The following is a 14,625-nucleotide window of genomic DNA, read 5'->3' as shown; positions in this document are numbered from 1 at the left end:
CGAGAAATGTCAGGGAAGCATCCAGCTCCGGGGGATGCCCGCTGCCGGCTGCTTCCCGGGGATCTCCTACACCTCCTGCTGCAGGAAACGCAACCACTGGAAAGTCCTCGTTTCGATTTCTCTTCTCAAGGCAGGACTGTGCAGGCAGGGAGATGAGCCCCGGGCTGGCCATCCCTGGGGTGGTCCCTGCCGAAACCATTTCCAGCGGCACTCTGAGGAGCCCAAGGGGGGGCTTGCGGGGGGACTCCAACACCCCAGACCGATTGCTGCTCGCAGTCCTGCTTGCCATCTGCAGCTAAGCCCAAAACCTGGGTAAGGGCTGCAGGGCCAGGCCGGGAGGGCTGCGGGGTGCTTTGCAGATGGAGAAGGCAGGGACACCCAAGAGATCCTGCAGAGCCCAGTGCAGATGGAGCGGCTGGCAGCCAGCACGCCGGAGCTACGGCGTTGGCCAGGATGTGGGGAGAGCAGGATTTGGGGAACCCTTCAGTGCTGAGCAGCCTTCCCAACGTGCCCTCGGCACTTGCCAGCCTGGGAGAGGAGCTCATGTACTGGGCATCTGGGCTGAAGAGGTAAACCTCCCGCAAAGCGCAGAGACTTCATTGCTTAAATATCTCCCTGTGAGACAACTGCCAGGGGCGAGGGGCGAGTCATGGCAGTGCTGAAGCTGAGAACCGAGGAACGTGAAAACTAGGGGTAAATTTTACTTCCCCCAAACACGCAGTAAAACATTTACCAAAATTGTCTAAGGCATTTTCAAAATAAGCCGAGGGCTCCACTGCCTGCCAAACCCAGATTCTTTTCAGAGAAGATTTAAGACTCTTCTTCATTTGAATTGCAGTAATGAACTAATACTCTGAGTGCCTCCAGCTGCCAGCAGCTGGCTCAGACTTAATTGCATCCAGGAGCCTTTCCCGGGAGCTGCGGAGCCGCCCCACACCCAGCCCAATCCAGCCCAACTCCAAGCGGCAGGAGCGGCCCACAGGCACCACAAATGTTGGTTCATGCAAAACCAAGCAGGTCGGGAAATGCAAGCCAGCGCTGTCCGTACAGAATCCAGTGGGGATGGCAGAGCCGCCAGCATGGGCTCCGGTGCAGCTTTCCTGGCTTTGTTGACCAGTGAAGCTTTATCGCTGTTAAAACACCGTTTGTTGCTGTGACTTTTTCCCCCCTTCTTAAATGTCAACTTGAAAAGAAAAATTCGGGAAAGGTCATTTACCAGAGAGACTGGAACAACTCCAGTCACTTGGATAAACACGTGTAGGGTCAGCTGCTGCAAGAGGGGATTTTAAACCAGTTATTTACCTGGTTGAACAAGTGTTGTGTTTCTACAGGAGGGCGGAAGAGACTTTATGTACCTTGTGGGAGGCAATCAATCTCCTTACCACCCATCTATCCGCTGCCGGGATCGTTAACCCTTCAGGACACCCACGTGGAGAAGATGCTTCACTCAGGGTGGCTAATTCCATATTCTAAGGGGGCATGAGCACCCGTCAAAGCCCCAGGCTTACCCCAGCACCACTGGTCTGATGCTATGGAGAGCTGCTCACCGGCAGCCCCGCCAGACCTCTTCCCCAGGCACCCGCTGGGGCTGCTCTGTGCCCCTGCATCGTACTTGGTTCTTCAAGCCAGTCGGGTCACTAATATTTGGCTGGAAGCGACACGTCAGAGGGTCCATCAGTGAGGAGCAGCGTTACGTGTACGTAGATGTACGCAGAGCGGATCCAGGGTCAGGCGCGCTGGGTCCTGTTCTTACCAGCAGCGTAAGCAGAGACCTGCTGCACTCCTCAGCTTCCCTCAGCTGTGAAAAAAGGATAACAGGGACATCCCGTTCATAAAAAGGCACCCATTTAGAAGATTAGGGGAATGGGATGGCGTTTTCACTACCCCCAGCTAAGGTGGGGAATTGGAAGGCGAGAGCTGTGCGCCGCAGCAGATGCAGTGAGCCGAGCTTTCCCTTACTGCCTTCCCGAGGATGCTTCAGCATCCAGTAAACACCCTACAAACCCTGGCAAAGAGCACTTGGAACAGAAGCCTTTCCCCTGCTGTCCCTTACCTCCCAGTCAGTGCCTGGCCACCTTCAGCGCATATTTGAGCGTGCCCAGCACTCACAGCCCTCCCGCCCCTGCAAGCGGGCGGCAGTTTGCCCCTTGATTTGCAGGTAGGCATCAAATCTGGCGATTGCCCCTGCTGACAACCGTAGAACAGGGTAGGAGCTCGCCTGCTGACCTGGGGAGTGGGGAGGGGTTGGCAGTCCCAAGCATGCTTGCTATCCTTTTTGGGGAGCCTGGACAGCTTAGGTGGGGCAGAACCACAGAGGGTTTCCCGCAAGGTCTCACCCTGCTATGCCACTCGCCTGTCGGGCAGCAGAGCAGTGGGCATTCCCAGCAGCTCTAACTGCTCCCCTCTGCCCAAGCGCTGTTCCTATTTCACTGCCAGCAGGGCTCCGTCAGAGCCCTGATAACTACGGCTCCTTCAGAAAAAATTCCCAGCTACCATCGGCACAGGTGGCAAGGGGCTGCTTTGGCAAAGAGGGCAGCAGGCACGTCGTTAAGGAGCAGCCCCTACAGACACGGCCTTGTGATGCCCTTTAGCTCTACCTGCTGCCGCTGTGCTTGATCTCAGCGGGTATGTTTGTCTCTCACCTGGTATGTTTCCACCCCACCGCTGAACATGCTGGCTGCAGACAAGTCAAGGACTTGACTAAAGTAATAAACATTTCTCCGTTTGTCTTCCCTGTCTCAGCCTTCATCCCTTTGGCTTCTCAACACGGGAAACTTCAGAATTTCATTAAACAAAATCCATTGACTTTTGCCCTTATTTATAGCCGGTATGCTCATTTATGACTTGCACAGAGTGCTCCGTAGCACCAAAACTAGCACACAGACCAGAGCAGTTCCAGACAAATCTGCTGCAAGATGGGCCTCCGAACCACCACCACCGGCCGAACCTGTTTGGTTGATGGAGGTCCCCAGACGCGTACCACCTCCATCCCCTCAGCATCCTCTCGCTGCCCGGTGCGCATCCCGCACCCAACGCTTCCATGAGGGCCTGGCTGTGACCATCACCACCACAAGCTGGGAAGGCTGGAGTTACTCCAGAGGGCTGGTGCCGACCCCACAGCCGGCGGGGAATGGCTTTGCAGGCGCCTGCTTCGTGGTCATCCCCTGCGGCCGCACCTGCCAAGAGATTTCCCGGCGGCAGCCCCGGTTTCAGCAGGGAGCAGAGCACACCTCTGCCAACCCAGCAGCAGCCCCAGCTTGGTCTGTGGAGAAATCAAGCCAAGGTGCACGCTGAGCCAGACCGAGGTATTTCAGTGTAAGCACTCTTCCCATGGCAAAAAAGGCACTGTCTGTGATCACGGTTAGGTCTGTTGACAGTTGCTGTGCTTACTCCTAAGAAGAAGCAGAGCACACAGCCTTATTCGGGACAACTGCTCGCCCGCAGGAACCTGAAGGCTTACGTTGACCCTGTAAGGAAACCAGCGCCGGCCAAAACAACCAACGCCGCTCGAACCTAACGAGTCGCATTATTGTGCACAAAGAACGGCTTTTATGGCCTCCGGCAGCCACGCAAAGGGTACTGCAGCGGTGCGAGGTCAAAGGCGTAAGGTCTCTGCCCAGTGGGAAACCACCGCCATGAGGCTTTCAGAAGTTAAGCTAGACAGAAGAATTGTCAGCGGTGGGGAAAGGGCAGCTGTTGGTCCTGCCAGTAAAAACAAAAAAGGAGAAATTGGCCCACCACCGCTTCCGATCGGATGTGACAGCGCTGTCTGAGGTCCTCAGCAAACCCAGCCTGTGTCGCAAGCGCAGCAGGAGACCCAGGAGCTCCCAATCAGGGGGGAAGCGGCGAGCCCCGGCTGCGGGGACGCGGGAGGGGGAGCCACGGAAAGCGGTCCCCGCTTCTGCTCTTCCCCACAGAAGCCAGCACCACGCACCGGCACACACACGCCTCAGGAAGGAGCCCAGGTCCCTGTTACGTGCGTGCCACAGTCCCGTTAATGCTGGTCTCCCGTCCTGGCAGCCTTCCCCAAGCAGGGGGTGGGTTTCTCTAAGAAAACCAGAGACGGATTGTTTCCTATAGCTAGGGAAATGAAGAGCCTCTCGCGCCTCTGCGCTGGCCAGGGGAGACAGCTTCAGGCAGCCTGTTCCCAATCACAGCAAAGCATTCCCACTAGGCCCCACGCACCGTTGCAATAATTAATTTTTTGTGGAGTTCAGTCACTTCAAAAAAAAAAAAAAACCAACCAACAGAAAACTCTTCCACAGGCTTGCAGCAATATTTTGTCTGTAAATAATCTAGAGAGCAAGGTCACATTCCCAAGTGAAAGCGGAGCAGGGGAGGGTGGGCAGAGGGATGGAGGAGGGGTGCAGTGCAGAGGGGTGTGCAGCCCGCGGCCCCGGGCACAGCCGGGCTGGGCTGGGGGACTGGGGGGGATGGCAGAAAACTGGGGCTTGGGAAAAGGGGCAGAGCAGAAAGGGGCTCTGGGGGTAAAGAGGTGAGATGATTTCCCCTTTCTTTTTTTGCCGTCCTTCCCCGGGCTCTCCCCGCAGGCACACGACGTGCCAACGCCGGCACCCGCTCCGTTCGTGCCGAAGGCGTCGAAGGCCGCGCTTTTCCGCATGGCTGCCGGAGCGGGCTCTCGGCGGCAGCTCCGGGGCGGCCGCCGGCGCCGCCTGCAGCCACCGGCCAGGCCTCAGCGCCCGGCTTTGCCCTGCCAAAGGGCAGCTCCTCCGGGAGAAAGGAGATGCAAATCTCGCCCCGGCTCGGCGGTGCCAGCTCGGGGAGTTCAAAGCCCTCCCTCCGCCAGCTGCGTGGCAGCAAGGGGAGCGGGAGCGCTGTGGGAAACCACCCACGGCCCTGGATCGAGCGTACAGCAGATGGCAGAACAAACAGCACCGGGATTTCTGTTTCACATAATCTTTTGCCCTACTCGCTCCCACTTTTAACCTTTTCCTCCCACGGAGCAGACCTCTGCTTGGAAAAAGCGAGGAGGAACGCTGGAAGGGTTTCAGAGCGGCAGGTGGTGTTCCGCTCGGAACATCACCAAGGACAACGCACAAGACCCCAGAGGATCTTTCTTTTCCTTTTAAAGATTCAGGCTAGTTTCATGCCCTTTTCAAAAGAGTTTTATGAGAAATTTTTTTTTTTTTTTTCCTAGACCAGGGCAAGGGTAGTGCTGCTATGGCAGAGAGCTGCCTACACAACTGGCAGTAAGAACATTTAAGGATGGCGGGTTCTTCACGCTACGGCTGCGAGTGGGACCTGTGCTGAGCCGGAGCCCTGCGCAGGAGCGGTCCTGACGCTGGGACTGCCGGCAGGGCTACTGCAGGTAGACATTCTTCAGGGCATGTAAGGGTTAGGGGGGAAAAAAAAAAAAATTCAAACCCTGCACATTTTACAGACTTCTCACACACCGGGAAACTCGGGGGGTTTTGTGGAGTTTTGGGACGGAAACCACTCAGCGACTGGCTGACTCTGCAGGGCAGAGCTTCACCGGTGGCAGGCGGTGGCCGCGCCACAGCCCCGTGCCCCTGGTGCGGGGGACACCAGCCCGGGCCAGCGGTGCCACCGGTACGGGGCTGTGTGAGGAGACAGGATCCAGTACAGCCCAGGGGGAATCCAGCCCTCCTCGGCAGAGCTGGCGCCGGCTGGACCGCATCCCACGTTCCGCTTGAAAATGCCACCATCCAACCTGGGTACGAAATGCGCAAGGAAGCACATGGCTTGCGGGCTCCCAGTACAATTAGGTTCGACGTTTAAAGCGCTTGTCCGTATCAGAGCACCCACCATACACGTGCTGGCTATCAGGAAACAAGCGTTTGCCCTGCATGTCAAGCGCCATCAGCTCTCAGCTGCCGCTGGTCTCGTCACTGCCATTTTACAAGGTTCTTTTACACCCAGACTGGTGGAAGTCGTTCTTGCTCATGCATTATAATACTTAGAAAGTCATCTAACCACCACCCAGCCAGCACAGCACCAACACGACCACTCCTTCACAGCCTTCTGCTTGGCACCAAGAGGCGGCGTGGCCTTGCTGCCAGGGGCAGGACGGCACTGGATGCATCCCAGCACGGCCACGCTTCCAGTGGGCAGGCTGCTGGGACCTCTGAAGCTTCACAGTTAACACTTAGAAATTAATTACAACAGTCTGGGAGTCTTCTAAAGACACTAATAGCTACAAGGAAGAAGCCAACCAGCCTATTAGCTCAGAGCACTACAGTCAGTACTTTCTCTCTAGCACTTGATGAAGCCAAGCACTTATGCACTTTCACTATTACGCATTGCAAATTAAAATCGCCAGCAAGAGTTCCTGGCTTTGGCATCAGGCTGCAGAGCGGGCTCCCCACAGCAGAGCTCCAGATAAAATGCCTGCTCCTCCCCGAGGCGCAACGCAGCACGGACAACTTCCCCGCCGCCAGGCTGAACCCGGCCATCGTTCCCCACAGACCCTGCTGGGTATAAGCCACATTTGATCGGGCGGGGGGGGAAAGACTATCCAAAAGCTATAAGCAGGGTGTGGGGTTCCTGGTGTTACTCACCATGGGCTGAGCCTGTTCAGAGACAAACAAAAGAGCAGGTTGGGTCAAACGCAGGAACTCCCTCAAGTGAACTGTTGTCGCAGGTCAGAATCATTAAAGGGATTAAATCCGGAGAGCACAAACTTTCTGCAGTGCCTACAGCGGCTTTCTGCAGACAGGCTTTTCTAATTCCCTGCGCTGCGGTGTCTCTGACTACAGGACTTCTTCATGGATTTCAATCACCCAAATAGCTGGTGTGGTCCCCTACTGAATTAAACCAGCCATTTTAACAGGTTTAATTCTTAACTAACAGAAATGCCTAACACACTTCAGCTCTAACACAAAATGGGTGAACATCCAGGAACCATGAGATTGCCAATTGGCGAGTATCAGTTACAGGCTGCGGGTGCTAGAAACTTATCACAGGCTGGGCAGAAACAAATAGCCTGTTTGAAAGGAGACCTATTTGACAACGAGGTCAGAGAGCCAGGTCCTCTCTTCCTCCTCTCATTTGAATAAAACAAACAGACCAAGCCCAGGCAGAGAAAAAAATCCAGCCAAACAATCTTGTTAGTTCAGCACAGAGTTGATTTTTAGACTTCCTACATTTGACATCAAGTAAATCAGGATTTTTTTTTTTTATTTTTAACTCTCATTTAAGAACGTCAGTTTGTGACAGGATAATTGTTAAAAGTTTGAAGGTAACATTTTTAAGTGCTCCCAATAACAGCAGTAGTTATGAAGGAATTACACTGACTCTTTAAACCTGAAAGCAAGCCATTTCCCAGCTGCGCTTGCTCTCCCCCCGTCGAATCTTGTCATTGCAAGGATGACCTGGCTCAAGTCTGGTACAGAAAGCTGCCAGAGAAACAGAAGCGAAACCCAGGAGTTTGTTTTCATTATCTAAACTGAATGAACGCAAGAAGTGAAATTATGTGAATAAATGCCACATGCTTGGTCTTTTTCTTTCCAATGATTCTTTGGGGAGTTTTTTGGCTGCCCAATGAGTAAGTCAGTTGTAACAGGGCTCTCCCGTCCTAGCCGGGCTTGGGTACCCCCCTGGAGGTCAGACCCGTGCTGCACCCCCCCACAACAGCAGCATGTGTGGGCAGAAAAGGACACAGCACCAGCACCAATTCCTTCAGCGAGACATGCCAGACCAGATTTTTCGCATACCACAGCAAAGCAGCTCACAAACTGCCGTATAACACCATTCTGCAACTCACATTTTTTGAGCTCTAACAGCGTCTCATTTTTTCCAAAAAGAAACCCACTGGCTGGTTCAACGCTCTTAAGAAGCCTGATGAATAGATTGCTTTTTCCTTTAACGAGAAGGCAGCTGGGCTCCTGCAACAGCACTGCACTCTTTGCCCGCGGTTACAATGGATGGCCCTTCAGAAGGGAACTGCGTAGGGAGCAGGTGCAGCGCCAGCAGATAACACTAAGAGCTCCAGTAAGACTATTGTGAACACCACCGTAAGCTGGGAACACCACCGCCTCTGCCCCTTAGCCCTGCGAGGGTCTCTGTACGCAGCAGAGCAGGAAAGACTCGCAACCGGTACGAGCAGCCAAGTGTCGGACGCAGCTCAGCCAGCACCCTCACTTCTCTCCCCTCGAACTCAAGACCCTGCCCAGCACTTGGGTGCCTCGAAGCAACCCACGACTGGTGGCTTCTGCAGGCATAGGTGCATCAGGGTCCCAGCAGAACCCACAGCAATTACTGCGTGCTAATCGTTAGATAGGAGGAGGCCCGTTGCATCCGCCACCTGCCCGGGAAGTACACCGGCACTGAAGGTCTGAAAGCTGTCATGAGGATTAGACACCGCCTTGTACTTAAAACACCACCTACTCTCCTTCTGCATTTAAAGAAAGGAACAGCAGCGTCTTGCTTCCCTTTTCTGAGGCAGAAAAGAGGATGAGCAGCAGTTTTCAACTGAAATACAGGACTTCATTGAGACAAACTGTCAGGCTGAAACTGAAAAAAAGAAAAAAAAAAATAATTCAGAAGTCATGCAAATGTGAGTGAGTCTAAACTGCCTTGCAGTCAATGGGGCTTCAGTGACTGAAGCCCCAGTCTTCAATCCCACATCACCACAGCCCCCACCTCAGCAGAGCGTGGCTCGGAGAGCACGGCTCCGGCTGGGACGGGCAGGTTACCCCCTGTGCCAGGCTCCGGCAGCCTGGGCTGTGCCCACTGCTCGCAGGGTGGCCGAGCGGAGCACCCTCGGGTGCAGGCTCCCAGCAGAGACCGGAGCAGCCTGGCTCCAGGTGTCAGGAAGCTACAGGCAGTGTTGCTGCTAGGCTGCTGAGCTGCGCTGCAGTCTCCTGACACAGCCTTACAGCTTTCCTAAATTAACCCTGGTTCTTCTAGCTCTTAGGAAACCTACCTCAGCTGCTCCCAGGCGGAGGAAGAGCAGCAGATGCTCTCCGAGCTGCACCTTGTAAAGGGTCAGCTTTATGCCAAAGGCTGATGTGACTTTATTCAAGGACATTTCCAGACTATTTTCTTCTCTTTTCCAGAGCCCACTGTAAAAACCAGCATAATATCCCCTCTGCTATTGCTTTTGTGGGGCCAGCCAGATCAGGTTACACTGGAAATCAAGATACTGATATTTCACCTTTGTTCTGCTTGGTACTGGAGAGACACCGAGATCCACAGCAGGACATTTCCGTGCAATATTTCAGCTCCGTTTAGAGCACTTCTTGCCCTGTCATTTGCCATGCTTTTCGGCGCACATCCCCCTAAGCATCCCACGTTTTGGGAACTATCTTCGCTTCCCAGCACCAGACAGCTCACTCCCGCCATAGCCAAAGTTTCAGGCACCGCAGCCTCCTGGCCGCCCAGGAGGACGGGAGGCAGATGCCCGAGAGCATCCAGCTGCCGCAGAAGCGGGCGCCATCCCTGTGGGAACTTGAGAGAGGAACTGAGCATGACGGTCCCGCGCTGCGGGCTCTTAATCCTTTTGCCGAGAGGAGCCAAGCCGGAGTTTAGAGAACTGGAAGTCGGAGAACAAGCGGACATTTGTTCAGAGCGGGCGGCGTGAGGGGGAGGACCACCAGCTCCTTCCCGCCTCCGCGGGACTTACCGTCCTTGAATGTCCCTTTTTGTCCTTCTCCCCGCATCTGCAGCCGGTCGGCACAACGCCGCTCTGTCCGGCGCGGGGCCGCAGCCCCCGCCGCACGCCTCCCCCGGGGCCCGGTGGCCAGCAGAAGGAGAAGCAGGGTGGCCACTGCTGGCCACTGCAGACCTGGCTGCCAGGCTGATCTTTCCCAAGGGGAAGTCTGCCGCCCGCCGGGTGCTCTTCCCACGGAAGGGCATACCCGCTCGAAGGCCAGAGCAAGGGGCCGACGGGCGGCCAGGGACACAGAAGCATGGCACTGCTTTTTAAAAGAGTTAAACCCAACACCCGCAAAAGTTACAGCTGCTCAGTATTACTAATCCGAGGAGGTTGAACTCCGTCACCTATTGCTCAGTCGTCATCATAACTTGTATCAGAAACTCCAGTTTCAGTAAAAAAGCATGCATGTGTAAAAGAGAGGCAGCAGCAAGTCTTGGCAGAGAAGAAACAAGAGCTCTTTCGCTCTCTACAAGCGGGAGCAGCTCTTGGAGGAGCCCGTCTGTACCCAGCTATGTTAGTAAACTTCGGAAAGTTTTGGCCTACAAAACCACCCGGTTATTTCCAGTCACAGTGGTGAAGACGGGCCTTTTGGACTGGATTTTCCCCTTAGACTGTCTTAGCCCTAGTTCTGACTGCAGGACTCCTCCGCAACGAAGACTGGTATCGCACCGCTCTGTGTGGTATCACACAGCTCCTTGCTGCAGAGCAAAGCAGCAGGAAGGTGAACAGAAGCTGACGCATCCAGGCAACCACCGAAACGCTTGCCGTCCGAGTACCGTCACCCATCCGATCGAGTAAGCAGAAAGTTAAGTTTTTTTAAAATAAAAATACTTAACATTTATTCACCTTTGAAGTCACCATAGTAAAATTGTACACGCTATGAGTAACCCAGGAACGTTATTAAAAGCTACCAGAAACATAAGGCAATTTGTACAACCATTGAAAGAAATACACAGCATGTTGAAAATAGAGTGAAATATTACTCAAACAAGACAACGCTTGATACGCACTAGAGTGACAAGAACCAGCATTAAGTTTTAAACAAAAATAAAGATGTCATGGCTACAAGTATTATACAGTGATAAATACTTCAAAAATATATTAAGATATACGGAAATTCTCGTTTTGTCACGGAAATCCAGAGAAATTCCAGCCTCCACTGGATTTCAATATACCAATTAAGGTTTAATATTTAAATTCCTTTCCTTTCAGTAAGAACGAGTACTGCAGCCATTACCTTCCTGTATCAATACTTATCTTCTTGTAGTGTCATGAAATCAGCCTTATGTTATATTAAGCCCTAATGCCTCTCGCATCACGGGCGCTAATTGCTCTAAATCAACCAATGAGTTGCCTTTCGGTAACAAGTGCTGTGCACCACATTTGAGGCTATAAGACATGTTAAATCACAGTCAACGTTCGCCCACTTTACAGTATTAATGGAAGGCAGGTTCGAAGACTTGCCTCCATGTAAAAAAGACGTCTCGAACAGAAGGTTTAGTAGCGAGTCCACCATAACGTTTTCCTAGCATAACATCGAGCACTCAGAAGTTACAGTACATGAACCATGCTAAAGTTTAGGTTACACCTTCAAAAAGAAAGTCCAGAGGATGTTTGGAGACGGACAGGTTTTGAACATGCACAAATGGTGGTTTAGTACACATTTGTTTGTGTTGTTACTGGGTAGCAAGTGAAGCAGTTTATAGCCAAGGATTTGGTGAGACAGTTTTCCAAGCCAGTTTAAAAATATAAACTTCTTCTTAGAGGGTCTGTTCTATAGAAAATAGAGTGGAATCTGGTCAATTGTCAGTTTTGAGAGTACTTTCCCATAGCAAGATCCGTTCATCAGCCTACCGCACCACCAAGAGAAAAGCCAATCCTGCTATTCCAAACCCCGCCGCAGCCATGATCGCATTGCTTATGGTACTGCTCTGGTCAGCCGGCTGGGAGCCATGTCTGCCGAAGAAGCGACAGAAGCCATCCTAGAAAAGCAAGAGAAAGGACATTGAGTTGGTTGGCTCGCAATTAACCGGACTTCTTTTAACGAGTCTTTGAGCACAGTTTGGTTTGCATTCCCAGCACGGCGTCTGTCAGCTGCAGAAGTCTCTACTTAATCACGGAAGTCTAAGCCTGCTGCCTTGGGCACACAAAAATGCTTTGTGAGAACCTTTGCACAAGGCGACTGAAAGCAGTAGCTACCAGCGTTTGCACGGTTTGCTCAACAGTCAACTGCAAACTTCCTACCAAGATGCTCGGCACGTCATTACGTTATTGTTGCCCTTTTAGGCAAGTTTCTGATGGGAGCTGCCAGCATTGTTCCCCCTCATTCAAGTTTCAGAAAGCATCTGAAACGCGGGATATGGAAATTTCCACTTGAAAGACAGGAGCCCGAAGCCGGTCCCATCTCGGTGGACGTGGGACTGATTACACACTCTTGGAAGGGCCAGGCGGACACTGCTCAGAGCTGACCTATGACAGAGCAAAGCTGGCAGCTGCTCTCCCAGATCGTTATTTGCGATAATCAGAAGTGGCAGCAATACAACTCCAGATGGTCGTGTTTGAACTCTGCTCCACAGATGTCTATGTAAACAAGTCATACTCTTAATTTCTTCCGGAACTTTGTTCTTTACACTTTAATTTGTGCGAACGGGCAGCGTGGTTTTGCCAAGTGACAGCGTACGCTGTAGCCAACCCCCGTACTGTTCTCAGCAGTCAGATGGACCAGTGACCACTGGAAAACCAAGTTCATTTTGGTCTCTGGAAAAGTCAACGAAACCAGCGGCTGCTTCCCCCCGCTTCCTATTTTTAGCGCTTATTTGTACTGGCATCAAATATTCCACTAGGACTGAAAATAGGAAACGTGCAGTTCTGCGGGATAGCTGACATTTTGTTCGGAAACGCAGGCAGGGCCGCGCGGACGCCTTGGAGGCTGTACTTGCCGCACGCATCTCAAGTGGCAGAGAGCAAGAGCAGCCATCGCTTCGCATCGCGACGTCCGTCAACGCTACTGCCCACACCTTCCCGAGGCCCCGACCCGACCAGTTTCGGGACCAGCAGGAACCAGAGCAGCAGGTCTAGCTGACGGGTGCCTCCGCACACCGGCACGCCGAGGAACGGGCAACACCGCTGTCCTGTGCCTGCGCTTGGGAGAAGCCCCGCGTCGGGCCTGCTCTCCAAAATCTGGAGGCTGCGGACCTGAGGAGAAGGCAAACCTGTCGTGTGTGTGTGTGTCCCCTCTCCGAGCGAGCAGGGCCGTTCCCGCACTTGCGGGACCCCGCGGCTGGCCGCCGCCACCTCCAGCGAGCAGAGCTGGCCTAAGCCGCGGCGCAGGACACCCGCGGGCGCCTTTCACGCCCCCCCCCCCCCCCGCGCGTACCCCCCGGAGCGAAGCGGGCCCCGCGGACGCCCGGCGGCCCCTCCCCGCGGGGACCTCCCCGCCGGTGCCGCACACGCCCAGCGCCGGTAGGAACACCCGCGCGTTTCCTGGGCAATACCCCCCGCCCGGGGCCAAGCCGCAGCACGGCGCCGGGGCCGGAGGGGAGGGGGGGGGGGGGGGTCCAGGCCTGCCGGTACCCACCCCGGGCCGCGCTGCCGGGCCTCCCACCGCCCCCCCCCCTTTCCTCGGTCTTCGCGGGGCCGCCCCCCGCCCCGCCGCCCCGGTCCCCGCTCACCCATCCGCCGTGCGCCTCCAGCCACTCGCCCCGCTCCTCGGCCAGGTAGGCGGCCAGCGCGGCGGCCAGGCAGCGCGGCCCGTCGCCGCAGCCCCGCTCGGTCAGCGCGGCGGCCAGCGTGCCGGCGAAGACCACCAGCGCCAGCAGCCGGCCCCAGTTGAGGCCGCCCTCGGCCTCCAGCTGCGCCGCCACCCGCTCCAGCAGCGCCGCCGCCTCCCGCGGCTCGGCCCGCGCCAGCGGCGCGCAGGAGCGGAAGAAGGGCCGCTCCCGCCGCTCCAGCTCGGCCGCCGCCCGCCGCAGCGTGGCCGCCGTGGGGCTGGGGGGCAGCGCGGCGCCGCCGCCGCGGTGCTGGAAGTAGTCCTCCAGCAGCAGCGCCGTCTCCTCCTTCAGCGAGCTCGGCATGGCTGCGGCCCCGCAGCAGCAGCTGCCGCCGACTAAGAGGCGAGGCGAGGCGAGGCGGGGCGGCCCCTCCGCCCGGCCCGGCCCGGCCCGGCCCAGCCCAGCCCGCCCCGGGGCGCTGCGGGAGCGCTCCCCTTCTCCGGGGCGGGGCCCGGCGCGGCGGAAAGCCAAACCCGGGGCGGGGAGCGGGGAGGCGGCCCCGGGCCGGCACGGCCCGCCTCGCCTCGCCTCCCTCCGCCTCGCCTGGCCTGGCCTCGGCTGGCCGGCGGGGGGCTGCCGGCGAGCGAGCGCCGCGTCCCCGGAGGGTCCGCCCGCATCCCCGGGGAGGGCACCGGCTGCACCAAGCCGCGCGTTTCCCGGGGCGGTCGAGCGAAACGCTGAGTCGCGGGGTGCCGACTGCGGGCTGCTTTTTTCATACGGGGGGGGGGGGTCCCCCCTTGGTGGCCCGAACCTGTATTCTTTGGATCAAAGGAGCTGCAGGTTTTCGAGGACCCAAGGGCGAGCGCATCGTGTATTTACCAAACAAATGCCGTGGCATTTGCTTTTTGAGGGGCGTGTAGGCAGAATCTAGGATTAGGACCTTCACGGTGCAAAGGCTGGGCCCTTCGCCGCTGGTGGTGTAAAATAAAACGGGCGAGAACACACCGGCCGAGCGGTGTCATTTGCACGGGGCACAGCACCAGGGAGAAATCTCAGCTAGAGGCCTCCCCTGCATCCCACCTGTGCTCTTCGAGCTGTGAGTGCCATCAGAGTGCTCAACAGATCATCAAGACTCCCATAAAAACCACCCCCAGATTTATGGCAGGCCCAGCACAGGTACACCCAACTTGCGCTTCCTGCTCAGCACCAGTTTGCAAGCGAGGTTCAGATGGTGGCCCGGTGCAAAGCACGGCTGCGACTGCACCGTCGCCGCGCAGC

General features: G+C 55.8%; 1 protein-coding gene across 1 annotated transcript; it reads right to left on the bottom strand.

Annotated features, from left to right (window-relative positions):
- Positions 1-10,448: 10,448 nt before the first annotated feature.
- On the bottom strand, positions 10,449-13,862 carry BCL2L10 (BCL2 like 10). The gene is made up of 2 exons (XM_069798229.1): positions 13,309-13,862; positions 10,449-11,619 (listed from the first exon to the last, which is right to left on the bottom strand). Exons 1-2 carry the CDS (start codon positions 13,708-13,710, stop codon positions 11,488-11,490), a joined length of 534 nt encoding a protein of 177 aa, XP_069654330.1. The 5' UTR covers positions 13,711-13,862; the 3' UTR covers positions 10,449-11,487.
- Positions 13,863-14,625: the final 763 nt, after the last annotated feature.

Source organism: Haliaeetus albicilla, chromosome 12 (genome assembly GCF_947461875.1).
Source record: "Haliaeetus albicilla chromosome 12, bHalAlb1.1, whole genome shotgun sequence".
NCBI classification, from domain to species: domain Eukaryota; kingdom Metazoa; phylum Chordata; class Aves; order Accipitriformes; family Accipitridae; genus Haliaeetus; species Haliaeetus albicilla.
The sequence above is the reverse complement of the archived record's forward strand: the minus strand, read 5'-3'. Positions and strand labels throughout refer to the sequence as shown.